The sequence below is a fragment of the Sander vitreus genome, chromosome 2 (assembly GCF_031162955.1).
Source record: "Sander vitreus isolate 19-12246 chromosome 2, sanVit1, whole genome shotgun sequence".
NCBI lineage: Eukaryota > Metazoa > Chordata > Actinopteri > Perciformes > Percidae > Sander > Sander vitreus.
The window spans coordinates 177,191-194,366 of NC_135856.1; the positions used below are offsets into that span (position 1 = coordinate 177,191).

The following is a 17,176-nucleotide window of genomic DNA, read 5'->3' on the forward strand; positions in this document are numbered from 1 at the left end:
AGGACTACACACTCAGTAGCTAGGTAAGGACTACATGAGCTAGCTAGCTGTTTCTCCAACTTCAGTAGTACAAGGCAGGATTAGCTGGGAGACTTCTTCTAAACGAGGGAACACTTCCACCTTTGTGTGAATACCTGCAGAACAGGGACATGGAAGTAGTTCTTTTGGAGATTAGGGTGAACTAGTGTGTGTTGTAGCAGTGTTTTGCCATTGAGAACGAGCTAGCATGCTAACGGTTAGCCCCCTAGCCCCCTCGTCTCAGCTAGTGACGTAGAAAACCGTGCAGATGTTGACCAGCTGACCCGGAGACTGAAGACAGGACACATTCAGGAACCGTATCTCACTCAGAACAGCATGGAGGGTTTTTATCAAAGTTTGTATGAAGCACCAGAGACAAAATAACTCCCCAAATCACAGAAAAAGTGATTTTTTTCATAATATGGGCACTTTAAGGCCTAACCCTAACCCGCTTTATTAGCACCGGGTCTTGGTGCCCAACCCTAGATCTTTACCTGTTTCATCATAATAAATGACTCAAACTGATTAATGGATTATCAAAATAGATGGAGATTAATTTAATAGTTATCACATTTACATGTTACATCCATCAGTCCTGTAGAGCTTCCTGTTTACAGCACACCATGCTGGGAAGTGCAGTTTTTAAAAGCCAGGGTCCCAGGACGTGACCTGCGGAGTGTCGTGCTCCTCGTAACAGATGATGACATCACCGGGTCTGAAGTCCACGCCGCCGTCAGCTGACAGGCCGCAGTCCATCCCGGCCTTCACGGTCTGCACGTCGTCTCGGTGGTGCTTCAGCGCCGCCAGAGAACCTGCAGGCAACGTTAGAGCAACGTTAGGGCAACACTAGAGCAACGCTAAACGCTACAGCAACGCTAGGGCAACGCTACAGCAACATTAGGGCAACGCTACAGCAACGCTACAGCAAAGCTACAGCAAAGCTACAGCAACGCTGGAGCAACGCTAAACGCTACAGCAACGCTAGAGCAACGCTACAGCAACGCTACAGCAACATTAGGGCAACGCTACAGCAACGCTACAGCAAAGCTACAGCAACGCTGGAGCAACGCTGGAGCAACGCTAGGGCAACATTAGGGCAACGCTAAACGCTACAGCAACGCTGAGCAACGCTACAGCAACGCAAGGGCAACGCTAGAACAACATTAGGGCAACGCTAGGGCAACACTGGGGCAATGCTAGAACAACATTAGGGCAACGCTAGGGCAACGCTAGGGCAACGCCAGAGCAACGCCACGGCAACGCCACGGCAACGCTACGGCAACGCTACGGCAACGCCGCCAGAGAAGCTGTTCTGTGTTTCCTGTCATGTCTATAATGTCTGATGTTCATGTTATACATGGCTGCCAAATTATGCAATAATGAGGTGAACGTATTCAGAAGAAAGGTTTCCCGGTGTTCTGAACGTGTGGTGTAAACCCAGCCGGTTCGTCCAGCAGTCCGTTTACCCTCCCAGACGGTCACATGGTGCTCTTTCAAATCACAAACAAGACGCTGAGACATAAGAACGCATCCCAGGACCAAAAAACACACAGAGGAACATTTATGTGAAAACCTCGAGACTTTCAAACATCAACATGTCATTTATTAAATGTATTTGTGTCTAAATGACATATGAACATCTTTCCTATTCTATGTTGCCTGGAAACGCTTCCAACACGCTGGCGTGTCGTGTGAAAAATAGGCGTCGGTTCTATTTCTAGCATGCACGCGTTTTCGAGCAGCGCCTGAGACGTGCGTGTCACGCAGGCAGTGAGCACGCTCTAACCTGTTACCATGGGAGCCGAAATAAAAACGGACACGCCACGCAGCTGACACGATCACGCCACACACACGCCAGTGTGTAGCCGGCCTAAGAGGAAACGGTCCATGTATGAGTAGTCCAGCAGCGCGTGAACTCACCCTCCCAGATGACGTCCCGGCCTCGGATCAGTCTGAACTGGAGACGGCGATCCAGCTGACCTTTCTGAACCCGACAGCCAGCGACGGGAACCTTCTTCTTCCCCACGGAGACATCAAACATGGCGAGCACCGTCGCCTCCCCTGGATGGGCACAGACACGGACACTTCAGAGAAACTTATTCATATATATTTATATATAATAACGGTCCAACGCTGTGGTTTGGTGAAGGATGTACCGTGGAACCCTGGGGGCCATTTCACCAAAATCATTCAAACACGTTTATATAGAAAACCAACATGGACCATTAGTGTGTTGATCACATGTTGAGTTACGTAATCAGTCTTTGAGTTCTTCTACAGGAATATACAGAGCCGGACTGTATTTAACATGTTTAATACGACAAAATACACTCCGTCACTTCTTTCACCATCCCATAATACCACTATCTTCAACATACTAGGACTTTTGATGACTTTTCGACATACTATACTATGGCTGTGTCTCATTCCGCATACTTCCGTCAGTCCACTGCTAATGGTCACTGACCACTTCCTGCCGTAGTGCCCACAATCGATGGTTAGTATTGTCCCAAAATTAACACTTCCCAGAAATGAGGAGCGGTCGGCTCAGCTCGCCGCCTCTCAAAATCATCCGATAAACTGACCTTTGATCTGAAATGAAGACAGAGTCAGCAGCTGCACGGCCTGTTGCTCTCTTCAGATGTTTCCAGAAACACGTTTCGGTGAACTATCTTAGTCCAGTATGAGATCGGATTCTGAACGAGACGCCATTATGGTCAGGGAGCAGCCAGACACACGTGACGCCTTCGTCCAATCAGCTGCCGTTCGACGTCCCTGGTCCCTCCCCTTTCCAGTCCAGATGGCGCCCGTTTAGTGCGAGTAGCGTCCATCGTTCCACACTCAACTTTTGGACAGTTTTTAGGGGTCATCCTGGTACTTTCAGTGCGTTACCTCCACGTAGTAGGAGTAGGAGCTTTGAGACACAGCCTATGACTTTATTCCACATACTATACTACGATATGTTTTACAGTCGGTTCATTACACATCAGTGGTAGAATGTAACTAAGTACATGTACTCCAGTACCAAATGTTGAGGTACTTGTACTTTACTTGAGTCTTTTCTTTTCATGTCACTTTCTACTTCTACTCCTCTACATTCATCTGTTCCAGCTTTAGTTACTAGTTACTTTAGTTACTCCACTACATTCATCTGTTCCAGCTTTAGTTACTAGTTACTTTAGTTACTCCACTACATTCATCTGTTCCAGCTTTAGTTACTAGTTACTTTAGTTACTAGTTACTTTACACATTAAGATTTCTGCTCACTAAACACATGTAGTTTATAAATCTGATGTTTGATTCTAAAGTAAACTAGCCAACAATATAACGGTGGTATTAGTACTCTAACTGCAGTAATCTGAGTACTTCAGCTAGAGTTTAAAGGCTCCTTCAGATTCTCAGGGTTTCGTGTCTAACATTTCAACGTTTTAGGCCTTAAAGCTACAGTACGCAACTATTTCATATTAATGAACGTTACATTCAAGCCAGATGAGTTGCTACAAAGCTTTAGACTCCAAACAACTGTCTGTGTGTTTCTCAGTGTGACTGTTTCCTAAACCGTGTCGTCAAGTCAACTTGAATGCCAACTCTGCAATATGTGCCCGACGTACAGAGAAATCTGAACTCCTCCCACCGCTGGTAAACACACAGTTTCTCACCAACGATGTTCTCGGAGAGCAGCGGCGGCAGCTTGCTGCTCAGCTCGTCCTTCAGCTCGTCCACCAGTTTATAGATGATGTTGTGCAGTCGCAGCGGGACGCCGTGGCCAGCAGCCAGCTGCTGGATCGGCCGGCTGGCCGCCACGTTGAAGCCGTAGATCGAACCTGGAGGAAGGAAGAAGACTCGGGGTCAGGGAGAGTTCCTGCTGGGGTAGAGTCTCTCTGCTGTGATGAATCAAGGGTTTCTGTCATGCTGCATGAAGGGCAGGCATCTCAATGACATTCTCCTGCTGACATTCACAATCTTTTGCAGGAATTTCTCCCATCTAGCGGTGAAATTGTATTTTGCATTCAAACGAAAAGTGCTCTCTATGCGTGTTGCAGCTACGGTAGCCGTTATGTACCAAGAAGCTATGACAACATGTCTTCCAATAGCAATAGTTTCCTTCTCCTGTGGCTCAGCATAAGTCTGATCCTCCATTCTGAACTACAGGGCAGTGACCAGCGCCTCTCACTGATCTCCTTCTCCGGTTCAGCTGGTTTCAGTCACGTGATGCTGGCTCTGAACCAACACGCGTTGTGGATTAGCTAGACAGGTCGGCTAGTGCTCTGTCCCTCTCAGCCATTACAGAACGACGTGGAAGCCTCCGTGGACTTGCCCAGAAATTCTTGGCTTACGAGGATAAGTCAGCTCATTGGCAGAGGTCATTTTACACCAATGAGGTCATATTTATGAATGAAGACATTGATTTTAGCTAATGAAATACTTCAAACACTACACAGTCTACCTTTAAATATCCTCAAGTGAAACAAAGGAACAAATGCTAAATGCACGACAATGTTAATTTAGTTCAGCAGTACAATCCTGAGGCCTTCCTGGAGTCCTGTTAATGTCCTTCACCATCACCTGTGATGTGTAGTAACTGCTACCCCTTAACAGACTCTAGACTCTATCAAGCTTAATACCAGAAATGATCTTAGATGGAAAGATTAACTGTTGAGGACGGGCTGGGTCACCTGCGAAGGACTGGGCCATGTTGACGTCGTTCTCTGAAACGTCTCCGATGCCGAAGTGCAGCAGCTCCAGCTCACACTGCTGCTGGGCGTCGTACGTGTCCAGGAGGTTGAGGATGGCCTCCACCGAGCCGTCCACGTCTCCTAAACACACAGGTCAGAGGTCAGCCAGAGGGTCAGTACTGATAACTAAAGTCAAAATAAACATGACACCACAACCCTGTTAGACATCATTTATCTACCAATAAACATCAAAAGGAGCTTTCTCGTCTGTGTGTGTGTGTGTGTGTGTGTGTGTGTGTGTGTATGTATGTATGAGTGTGTCTGTGTGTGTGTGTGTGTGTGTACGAGTGTGTCTGTGCGTATGTACAAGTGTGTGTGTCTGAGAGAGTGTGTGTGTGTGTCTCTGTGTGTACCTTTGATAATGAGCGACAGGCTCCGCCCCTCTCTCTGCGTCTTCTCGCTGGGCCGGATGGCGAACTGTTGGCGGTTTTCTCGGCGGAGCAATGACTTCCTCTGCCTCCAGCTCAGGTGCATTAGCCCCTCCCTCTGCTTCCTGTACCCATCCAGGTGCAGCTTCTGTTTCAGCTCGATGGCGCTCTGCTCCTCCATCAGCTTCTGCTGCTCCTCCGCGTAGCTCCTCCACTCCACCGCCTCCCGTGCTCGCTGCTGCAATCACAAAAAGAGACAAAAATGTTGAAAAAAAAACATTGTCAAAAGGGGTTAGAATTGTTAAAAAAGTAACAAACCCATTGTCACTGCCCGATGTGAGCCGACTGCAGATGTGAGTTGCGTATGCTAGGCAACTACATGCCTCCAAGATGCTAACGAGAGCCTTCTGTAATGTCAATACAATAAAAATGGACCTACATAATGAAGTTGGTTCACTGCTGGCTACAAGTTAGCAATCAATCACAACAAAGGAACGGAACGGCGTTTTGACCAAGGGCGTAAAACAGTGTCCGGAAAGCATACCTCCTATGGCGCCATGTTGATGCTACCAAGCCATCACCTCCCATTAGCATCCCATTGACTGCCATTCATTCTGACGTCACTTTGACAGAGAATACCTTTACATCTGAAGCGTTTAAAGACTCTATTTGTCCGTTGTTTATTTCTAAAGAAACACGACAATGTATAAAAGGCTCCATTACCTTGTAGCTCACGTTATGGCTCCGTAGCAGACGTTTTTATAACAATAGGCTAACGATTGGGTGATAACCACGAGACTTCCTGTCTCATAGTAGAGGAGTTACCGTATAGTACAGGAGAAGCTCTCAGGCAGTTTGGACTTCCATCAGCTGTTTAAGTGTAATTACTACCTGTCAGAAAGATTTCAATGTGTTTTATATGACAACATTCTCTCTGAGTCCTGTGCCGTCAAGCACGGGGTGCCCCAGGGGTCTGTACTGGGTCCATTGCTTTTTTCACTATCACCTATCCCCATTGGGTCAGATTTTCTGTTCTTTTGGGATTGCTTTTCATTGTTATGCTGACGCTATGCAGCTGTATATGCCGTTAGGTGGAGGAAGCGAGTCTAATACAGCTAAACTTGAGGCCTGTCTTGCAGCTGTTAAGAGCTGGTTATCAACACATTTCTTGTTGCTTAATTCTGCTAAGACAGAAATGATGGTTATCGGACCAGCAAAATTAGGTTATCTTTTTGATCACGTTACTTTGTCTCTCGATGATGACCAACTTAAGAATCTTGGTGTGCTTTTCGATCAAACTCTCTCGTTTGATTTACATATAAAAAGGAGGAGACCGGAGTTGCTTTTTTCCATCTTAGAAACATCTCCAAGATCAGATCAATACTGTTGTTTAAGGACTCTGAGGTCCTCATTCATGCCTGTGTGTCATCTAGGCTAGATTATTGTAATGTCCTTCTGTCGGGTCTGCCAACGAAAAGTCTTCATGAGTCTGCAGATGGTTCAGAATGCTGCAGCTTGTGTTCAGACACCTCTCTCCATTGGCTCCCTGTTCATGACTTTAAGGTGTTGCTGCTAACCTATAAAATATTAAATGGCAGCGCACCATTGTATCTTAAAGACCTAGTGAACCCCTATGTGCCTGCTCGAGCCCTGCGTTCTCAGGGGACGGGTCTTCTGAGTGTCCCAAAGGTTAGAAAGAAGACAATTGGTGAACGGGATTTTTCTTTCCGTGCACCGACATGGAGGAACAGTTTACCTCTGGACATCAGGCAGGCTTGTTCTGTTGAGGCTTTTTAAGCAAAGCTAAAGACCCATCTGTTTACTGTTGTGTATGAGGCCTAATTTCTCTGTATGTTTTCCTGAGAGTCCGAGTGTGTGTTTATTTTTGTTTCAGTTATTTGAAATGTTTTTAAATTGTATTTTCTATGCTCTGTGCAGCACTTTGATCTGAAAGCTCTTTACAAATAAATGTATTATACCTAATGTTAACTATCATTTTAGTGATCAATAATTAGCCTGTGTCTATGTTATCTCCTTAACACCTGCCGTAACACCTGCAGAGGTCAGAGGTCAGCTGAGCGGCGTGTTCAGTCCTTACCTCCGACTCCACCTCCAGGAAGACGTCCCCGGCCGACGGCAGCTCCTTCCAGCCGACCACCTCCACCGCGGCGCTCGGCCCCGCCTCGGCCACCGCTCGCCCATTCTCATCAAACAGGAAGCGCACTTTAGCCCAGCTCCTCCCCGCCACCAGGACACAACCTCGCTTCAGGGTCCCCCGCTGGACTATGGCCGTCGTTACGGGACTGAAGGGACACAAAGAGAGAGAGAGAGACAGAGAGAGAGAGAGACAGAGAGTCAGAGACAGAGAGAGTCAGATGACAGACAGAGAGACAGAGAGAGACAGAGAGAGAGAGTCAGAGACAGAGAGAGAGACAGTACAGACAGACAGTCTGTCAGACAGACAGTAGGCCTGCACGATATTGAAAAAAACTTACATTGCGATATTTTTTTCCCTGTGATATATATTGCGATATGAAAAAAAGACTCATTTTTACAAGAGGACATAAATAGCCCTATTTAGAAATACTAAATCATTCTCAACTACTGGGTGATGCTGTAGGAGAGCATCTACAAAGAGTAAGGCTGTGAAGACTCTTCTGAAGAGATCTTGGAGGGGGACATTAGGTAGTTAAATACACTGGTTGACTGACTTGACACCATTGTATTCATATAATACTATTAATCCAGGCTAAAGTCAATGATATTAATAATGTATGCATGTTGCTTCCTCTAAATGTCAGGTTGTGGTCGACTAGCGCGCCTGCCTTGGTTGTTTGATGAATTGAGCAGCACTGATTGTGATTGGTGATAAATGGCCGGGACGCTGCATTAATCAGGTGATTTAGTTTGTCAGCGAACATAAAACACTGACTACTGGAGCTTCACTACATGGTAAAGTACGTGCATCACTGTGTCAGCTGCCGCTTACCGTACTTTTCTACACACGGAGAGCCTCACTTCCCATAACACCCCCCCCCCGACCACCTGTCTTAAAGGGGAAGGGTCGCCGCTAACAATCATGGAAAAGGAGAACGGGGAAAGTTTACTTTTCTGTTTACTGTGTGTACTGTGTGTACTGTGTGTAGTGTTGCATTAAGTCAGTAGGGAATTCTTCATAACATTAAGCCTTGCTCATATCTGCTGTGCAAAGCATTGTGGGTCAGAACAGACTGAAAACAAGTCGGAATATTTTAAGAAAAAAGTTGGAAAAGAAAAACAGTTTTGAATACTTTGAGTGAAACGAAGTATGAATATGTTTGGAACTATTTGAAGAACCAAGGCGAGTGAGTCTGTGTACCCCTTTCCCTCGGTCGGTGCGACTCTCGACGATCAGCCCCTCCACGGCGCCGCTCGGCTCCGCCTTCAGCTCCAGGACCTCGGCCAGCGCCACCGTGGCCTCGGCCAGCGCCAGCAGGTTGTCGCCCTGGCAACAACAACAACACAATGATGTCATCACCTCACAGAATCACAGAATCAGAGGGCTGAAGATGGGATCTCTGGGACAGACCATAATAGACAGCAGTCCAGTTCAGCTTTCAGCACTCATGAGCATTTTTCATTTTGACATTCATTTAAAACATGGTGATCTGTGATACAACTGAGAATCCTCTGATTCAGAGTATCCCAGAGTATTATTAACACAGATTATTACAGTTATATTTATATTCATCTCCTTTGTTGTGTCTTCATTCACCTTGAGAGCAGAGACGTGGACGGCCTGGACGTCTCCTCTGAACTGTGTGTGTGTGTGTGTGTGTGTGTGTGTGTGTGTGTGTGTGTGTGTGTGTGTGTGTGTGTGTCTTCATTCACCTTGAGAGCAGAGACGTGGACGGCCTGGACGTCTCCTCTGAACTGTGTGTGTGTGTGTGTGTGTGTGTGTGTGTGTCTTCATTCACCTTGAGAGCAGAGACGTGGACGGCCTGGACGTCTCCTCTGAACTGTGTGTGTGTGTGTGTGTGTGTGTGTGTCTTCATTCACCTTGAGAGCAGAGACGTGGATGGCCTGGACGTCTCCTCCAAACTCCTCACAGACGACGTCGTGCGCCAGCAGTTCCTGTTTGACTCTCTGAGGGTCAGCCTGAGGCTTATCGCACTTATTCACTGCCACGATCATCGGCACTGAAAAACACACACACACACACACACACACACACACACACACGACAGTGTTTCTACATGTCCAGCAGAAACACAACGGAAACATGGGAGAACACTGGGAGAAATCCATAAGAAACCCTGTAAACACACTGAAAAAACACTAAGAAAATCAGTACTCTGTGTGTGTGTGTGTGTGTGTGTCTCTGTGTGTATCGGTGTGTGCTACCATTAGCTCTCCTGGCGTGCTGGATAGACTCGACTGTCTGGTTCATGACGCCGTCGTCGGCCGCCACCACCAGCACCACGATGTCCGTGGCGTTGGCTCCACGGGCTCTCATGGAGGAAAAGGCTGCGTGGCCCGGCGTGTCCAGGAAGGTGATCCTCTCGCCTGTAGGGAGCTGCACTGGGACACAAAACACACCAGACACACAGGACATGATGCAGCTGTAAGCAGTCCAACAAGTGCTGCCGCGAGGGACTGTGTGTGTGTGTGTGTGTGTGTGTGTGTGTGTGTGTTTGTGTCTTATTTAACTGTGTTAAAAGTGACTCCTACAAAGTGGAAACTTACTAGCCCAAATGTGGCAGTACTGCTTGCCATTTGCTTTTCTGGATTTATGACCCATGGGCTGCTACCTGAATCTATGTTGTCTCTTACTCTTGTGCCTGTCATCAAGGACAAAGCTGGCAAGGTTGGGAGTTTGGATAATTATAGGCCGATAGCCCTAGCCAGCGTGATATCTAAAGTACTGGAAAGAATTTTGCTTGATTGTCTATGTCCTTATATTGGTTCCACTGACAATCAATTTGGCGTCAAAGCTAAGCTTGGTACTGATTTGTGTATCTATGCCTTGAAGGAGGCAACACAGGGGTACATAAGGCAGAATTCATCTATGCTAGTTGGGTTTATTGATGCTTTCAACGCCTTTGACAGAGTCAATCATCATAAGCTATTTGAAAAACTGAGCCAAAGGGGCGCTCCTGACAGCATTAGAAGAATCCTGGCTTACTGGTATGCCAACCAGAGTATGCAGGTTAAATGGGGTAATACAGTAGTGGGGTACGTCAGGGGGGGCTACTCTCACCAGCACTTTTCAACTTGTACATGGATGAGTTATCCAACCAAGTGACAAGATGCAAAATTGGCTGTATGATTGGTAACACCTTGGCTAATCATCTCATGTATGCTGATGATCTGGCCATTTTCTCTCCCAGCAGTGCTGGTTTTCAGCTGCTACTGAATATCTGCTCTGAACATGGGGTGCAATATGATGTGTTGTATAATGGTAAAAAGAGTGCTGTCTTGATATGTAGGACAAAAGTGGACAAAGATATTTGTTTTCCAGACTTTTATCTATCAGGACAAGTGATGAGTGTCTGTAATAAAATGAAATCTCTGGGTCACTACATTACAGATCAGTTATCTGATGATGAGGATATATACAGGCAGCGTTGCATATTATATGCCCAAGCTAACATGTTGGTAAGAAAATTCCACATGAGCACAGATTATGTCAAAATGAGTTTGTTTAAAGCATATTGCACTCCTTTGTATACTGCTCCCTTATGGACTACGTTTAAAAAGCCAAGCATGCAGAAGCTCAAGGTTGCCTATAATGACTGGATGAGGATACTGCTCAACAGGTGCTGTAGTGCACGTGACCTGTTCTGTAATGCAGGGGTCAGCACCTTCCAGGCGTTATTGAGGAGTCTTATCTACAAATTCATTTGTCGCCTGAACGTCTCCCAGAACAGCGTTGTTATGCTGCTGGTTTAGTGCCATCCCACACCTGTCATCACTATGGAAACACTGGTACAAGTGTCTTCTATAGAAATGTAGTATTGTTGTTTCTTCTGTTTTTATTTCTTTGTATACGTTTCTCTTTTTAATGTGTCTTCTGAATGGACTCTGAGTCTGGAATAAAAAGTTGATGATGATGAACAGAGGAAGGCTCTGATGATATCTATATTAATATTAATAATTACCGAGGAAGGCTCCGATGTGCTGCGTGATGCCTCCGGCCTCCGTGGAGACGATCTGACTCTTCCTCAGGCTGTCCAGCAGCGTGGTCTTCCCGTGGTCCACGTGGCCCATGATGGTGACCACCGGGGGGCGCGGTGTCAGCCGGGACGGGTCTGCAGGGGGTCTGAGGGGGGGCAGGGGGCAGGAAACAGACAGCCAGAGAACACCAATGTTACACTAACCTTTCCCTAACAGGAGTAGGGCTGGGCATCGAGAACCGGTTAGAATCGTTTGGAGGATGTGGTTTCATATCTGATCATGGGTTAAAAATGTAACAGGTGTAAGTTTGGGTTTCCGTAGCAACCAGGCGCTTGTTGTGTTGCAGCGTTGGAGCTCAGTAATCAGCGCTCTAGTGGGGCTTTATTTTACGTTGAATAAGCTGTAACACTGCAACCCCCCATTCAATCAACCCGTGACCCGTTCCAACTCCAGCCCTCAAAGAATCGGAACCAGAATCGTTAAAATCCAAACGATGCCCAACCCGACACTGGAGTAGTTCTATAGAGCTTAGCCCCGCCCAAGACGATTGTGATTGGTTTAAAGCAATGCCAATAAACCAGAGCACATTTTCCTCCAATCGCAGCCCAGATGTGTGTCTCTTAGTGACTTCCTGTGTGTGGTACCTGGGCAGGACGTCCCGGTTGCATCTCTCTCGGCTCTCGCTGAGTTTGGCCCATCTGAACTTCATCCCCGAGCAAGTCACCGCCTGTTTGATCCAGCGCTCGTCCAGCACCGAGTCCGGCGTCAGAGCGTCCAGGTCCAAGGACGTGTTGAGCAGCGCCTCCAGGACGTGGTCTGGGGACAGACAGCGCTTTGAATAAACTTTATTCATACACAGGACGTGGTCTGGGGACAGACACACACACACACAGTCTGCTCTCTCTGTGTTTCTCACCAAAGTCTTTATTCATGGCCGCGGCGAGAGCCGCAACCGTCATCTTCTGTCTGATCTCCACTTCCTGTTTGTCCGCTTTCACCTTCTGGTTCTTCTGATCTTTCCTCTGACCTTTGACCTGCAACACACAGCACACCTCTCATTCCTGTTGAGAGGATATGGATATATTCTGATAGAACAGGGCGCCTTTCCTTTTGGCTTTAGCCCTCTCAAGAGGTTTGAACCTCTTGAGAGGGCTAAAGCCAAAAGGAAACTCACGAGCCCCAAAACATCTGTGAGTCCCGTGATGTTGTCCAAAGGGCTGCGTTGTTGAGACTGGAGCTGCTCCGCTGTGAGGCCAACGCTGACCTGATCTCACAACGTGTGCCCTCTCTGCATACATTTATGGTGCAAATGTCTTGATTTATGTAGAGGAAATTTTTATAGGTTTTTGGGGTGGGTTGCACTGGCCAGTTTTGATTATTGGGGGGTTGTAACCCCCCCCGTAAATTAGGCCTACGAGAGAGAGGTAGAAGGGCAGGCGGAGAGTGACGACAGTGCCTGATTGGTGGAGAGAGGACTCAGAGAACACCTCCAGGTTTACTCTCATTAAACCATCTCAGCGGTCATGTGATCACAGAGTGACATCATGATTCCATCTCAGCGGTCATGTAATCACAGAGTGACATCATGATTCCATCTCAGCGGTCATGTGATCACAGAGTGACATCATGATTCCATCTCAGATGTCACAGAGTGACATCATGATTCCATCTCAGATGTCACAGAGTGACATCATGATTGGCTGGCTGTGGCCGTGTCGGTCAGTCTCACCTGTTTTGAGGCTAACTTCCTGGTCTGTTGACAGGTGAGTAAGGGGGCGGGGCTTCCAGCAGGACAGAGGCGGGGCAGAGACAGGAAGTTGGTGAGCTGAGCCGGGTCGACGTGGACGAGCCGGCGGGCGCCGCGCATCACTGATGACATCACATTCATACCTGCAGAGAGAGAGACATAACCATAACAATAATCCATTCTAAACTGCACTTTTGACATTTTTTGTGTTGTATTTTGAACACGCACGCCCTTCCCCAGCAGAACTCCTGATAACTGCATGTTTAACGCTGCAGAAATATTAGACATAGTATATTAAAGCCCGCCCACACTATGTTTTATGTTTCTGATGCTATTCCTCCACTGTGCATTACTGTAGGACTGTTTGTCTCTGACTGACTGTGTGTTGTGTAGGACTGTTTGTCTCTGACCGTGATGTCGACATGTCCAGCCTGACCCAGTCTGGTAAGTTACGCCCTTATTATTGTGTATGTTAGAGGTTAGGGTTATTATTGTGTATGTTAGAGGTTAGTATTGTGTATGTTAGAGGTTAGGGATTATTATTGTGTAGTTTTATGAAGAAACTGATCTCTAGCCGACATATAAAAGCTGTTTGGTGGGTAAAATGATAGCCGAATTAGCTAATAGAACCCCTCTGATCAGATAATCAGGGATTAGTTGGGTTGTCTCAGGTGAGATTACCTGGCGGACCTAAAACACGAGATTTCCCGGTGGAGTCTGGCGAGCCGTCAGAGCAGCGCGAGTGTACACGTTAGAAACTACACAAGGTCGGTTCTTAAGCGGGTTAAAACTGAGCGGACACCAGGTAAAGTGCGTCATATCTGACCTGACAGAGCCACCTGAAAAAACGGCTTCACCCGTTGGTCGAGATTCTCCCGTTTCACCGTGAAGAACACCTGCAACAGGGAGCCGCCATGATAGTTACTGACAGACGGATATCCGCCTCATTCCTCGTTTTCTTCTTCTTTGGAGTTTTACGGCTTATGTTACATTACTGCCTCCTTCTGGCGTTAACCGGAAGCTACAACTTTTAATTAGACCGGTGTTTTACATAGATTAAAATCTATACACACAGACACACACACAGACACATCAATGTGGTTTGAATCCTCCGTGTCCTCCTTAGTTACTAGCAGATGCGTGGAGATACTGTGCACACAATGACATATTCAACTGGTACTAATATATATATATATATATATATATATATATATATATATATATATATATATATATATATATATATATATATAGTTATCCCAGCCCTACAGGAAGTCCCTAAGACTTTGTGGCCTCAAGGTAAAACTGATGTTGGCCTAATCAGAACATGTCAGCCTGAGAAAGGAAGCAGTGGATGGCATCCCACCAGTGTTTGAGTCCCTCAGACAAGCAGGATTTATCCTGCAATGTGAAAACTAAGTAATGCGCATAGTTATACTTTTTTTCTTAAAAGAAAATATATAAGAGTCCGTCCATTGAATCACAACTTGTGAAAAAGACCCTTTCACTCAGGCTCATGCACACGCAGACATCAACAGGAGCACCTGCTCTTTTCTTCCTCAAGAGAAAGTGCTGTTCCTGTCAAATTAACCAAATAGTCCTTTTTCAGTTTGGGGTAAAAACATTGTGTTGATTTTAAAGTGTTATGTATTCCCATAACACCAAAAGAATTAAAATGACTTATTTCCATTCACAAAATAAATACATTCTTAGTGAAACTACTAGAGATGCACCGATTACAACTTTCTCGGCCGATTCTGATTTCATTTTTTCTAACCACTTTACAGCACACACAAATATTTATTTTCTATCTTCTCTTTAATAGAAAATGTTACATTTTGCACAGAACATTTTTTAAATAGATAATGGATCACTATAAAATACAACTATATAAATGACTCCTGGTGGGACATTAACACACATCTAAAGTGTGATGTTAGAACCATTTCCTTCTTTTCACATCAATATCACACTAAACAAATGGGATATATTTAGCAAACTAAACTTCTGTATGTATGAAAACAGGGAAAACAGGTAATGGCAATAAAATAATATATAAATAACAAATAAAAATAAAATAAATATAGCCTTAATGCAGTATAAAGATATTTCTCAAAACACACACAGGCCTGTTTGAAGGTCAACAGTAACGTTACCTGAAAACAGCGTGGAGTTCCTTTTTTAGCAAGTTTGCGTTATGTGTCATTGTGCATAAATATGAACACTACCGTTGCTGTCAACGGGCTTATCTGCTAACGTTAGTTACCGACGGTTACCTCGGAACAATCCAGCAAATAGACGGTACCCTAGGGTGCTGTTACCTGAAACAGGTGATTTAACGTCACCGCTCATTTTACAGTTTAACAACAGAACTAAACTCTTTAAAGATTACTATGTTTTTAATGTTGGTTTTAAGCGGTATGCACCCCCACTAACCTGGAAAGCGTTTTAAACAGTAACGTTAATACAGCGTGTCGGAGGAATACAGCGTCTCTTTTCTTTTTTGTTTTTTTATTCACAGCGTCTCCTACAGCAGCCAGCGGGGCGTCAGAGGCATCACAGCGTTAGCTAGCGTTAGCTTCTTGTCTCATCTGGGGTCTGATAAACTCATCAAAGTCAGTGTGCCCAACGCTATTTTCAGATAAACTGTAGCTGTCATATTTCACGGGATCCGCGTGAGTATGGTTTTCATGATCCAGTTTTTCAGCCTCAGAGGGGAGAGGATTGTGCTAAAGCGGTACTTTTAAAACGGTACCGGTGCCTTAACGGTGCCTGAACCGATACTTTTTAAGAAAGTAAAAAAAAAAGAAAAAAAAGGTACTAAACAACAGTTGGTGACATTAAAGAACGGCTTGTTTATTGCTAAGGCCATATGGTCAACATTAAATGATTAATAATAATGTATAACAATAACAATAACTTATTTCACTAGTAAACTGCTGTTGAACGACAAAAACAACAACCAGATGGAAAAGGACATTTAACAATAACTTCGAATGCACCACGAGGCTGTAGTTTACCAGTTTCATTGCTGCAGATTGTTACATCCCGGTGTTGAATCCTCTACAGTAAAACACAGTCACACTTTACACCGTTTAGTGTTAGCGGTCAGCATTTAACCCTGTTTAATCAGCTACTAGCTAGTGGTAGGCTAACGGTAGCTGCTGTTGAGTATAGTGTTAACTAGCTAGCGGTAGGCTAACGTTAGCTGCTGTCGAGTATAGTGTTAACTAGCTAGTGGTAGGCTAACGTTAGCTGCTGTCGAGTATAGTGTTAACTAGCTAGCGGTAGGCTAACGTTAGCTGCTGTTGAGTATAGTGTTAACTAGCTAGCGGTAGGCTAACGTTAGCTGCTGTCGAGTATAGTGTTAACTAGCTAGTGGTAGGCTAACGTTAGCTGCTGTCTAGTATAGTGTTAACTAGCTAGCGGTAGGCTAACGTTAGCTGCTGTCGAGTATAGTGTTAACTAGCTAGCGGTAGGCTAACGTTAGCTGCTGTTGAGTATAGTGTTAACTAGCTAGCGGTAGGCTAACGTTAGCTGCTGTTGAGTATAGTGTTAACTAGCTAGCGGTAGGCTAACGTTAGCTGCTGTTGAGTATAGTGTTAACTAGCTAGCGGTAGGCTAACGTTAGCTGCTGTTGAGTATAGTGTTAACTAGCTAGCGGTAGGCTAACGTTAGCTGCTGTTGAGTATAGTGTTAACTAGCGTCCTGTGCAGCGGTGTTTGTGTTTCCTGTAACGTTTCAGAGCATCAGAGAGAAGAGCAGACATATCTGTGGCACCAGAATGAGGCACTGAAGTCGGTGTTGCTATTCCTGCAGCAGCAGGATGTGTTAGGAGGAAGTAGTAATAGTAGTAGAAGTAGCTGTTAGGCACGACGCAAAGCCGAGTGAAGTGAAAATAAATTCATAAATGGCGGCATGCGATTAATACGATAAAAAAAAATTAACGCATTATGCTCGGCCCTTAATCGCATCGCGATGAACGCGTTAATGCTGACAGCCCTAGTAATTCCATGTTCTGATGGTAGTTCACTGCAAAAAGTTTAACACACCAAATACCTCGGACTCTGACCTCTATTTAAGTATCATATTGATTATATTTGAAAAAGAATCAACTTTGGTATTGGTGTTCTCTACCGCTCCAGAAAGTG

The 17,176-nt window shown here is 45.5% G+C and overlaps 1 protein-coding gene across 4 annotated transcripts; it reads right to left on the reverse strand.

Moving 5' to 3' along the window:
* Positions 1-549: 549 nt before the first annotated feature.
* mtif2 (mitochondrial translational initiation factor 2) lies at positions 550-13,971 on the reverse strand. 4 transcript variants are annotated; one of them, XM_078271390.1, is made up of 14 exons: positions 13,852-13,971; positions 13,008-13,168; positions 12,195-12,312; positions 11,923-12,094; positions 11,263-11,423; positions 9,506-9,682; positions 9,161-9,300; positions 8,482-8,606; positions 7,221-7,425; positions 5,108-5,360; positions 4,695-4,835; positions 3,678-3,842; positions 1,939-2,079; positions 550-830 (listed from the first exon to the last, which is right to left on the reverse strand). In XM_078271390.1, exons 2-14 carry the CDS (start codon positions 13,164-13,166, stop codon positions 661-663), a joined length of 2,127 nt encoding a protein of 708 aa, XP_078127516.1. In that variant the 5' UTR covers positions 13,167-13,168; positions 13,852-13,971; the 3' UTR covers positions 550-660. The 4 variants fall into 4 exon arrangements, with proteins under 4 accessions (XP_078127516.1, XP_078127524.1, XP_078127532.1 ...); XM_078271398.1 differs by having other exon boundaries at positions 13,865-13,968; XM_078271406.1 differs by lacking the exon at positions 13,852-13,971 and adding an exon at positions 13,707-13,840.
* Between the last annotated feature and the right edge of the window lie 3,205 nt (positions 13,972-17,176).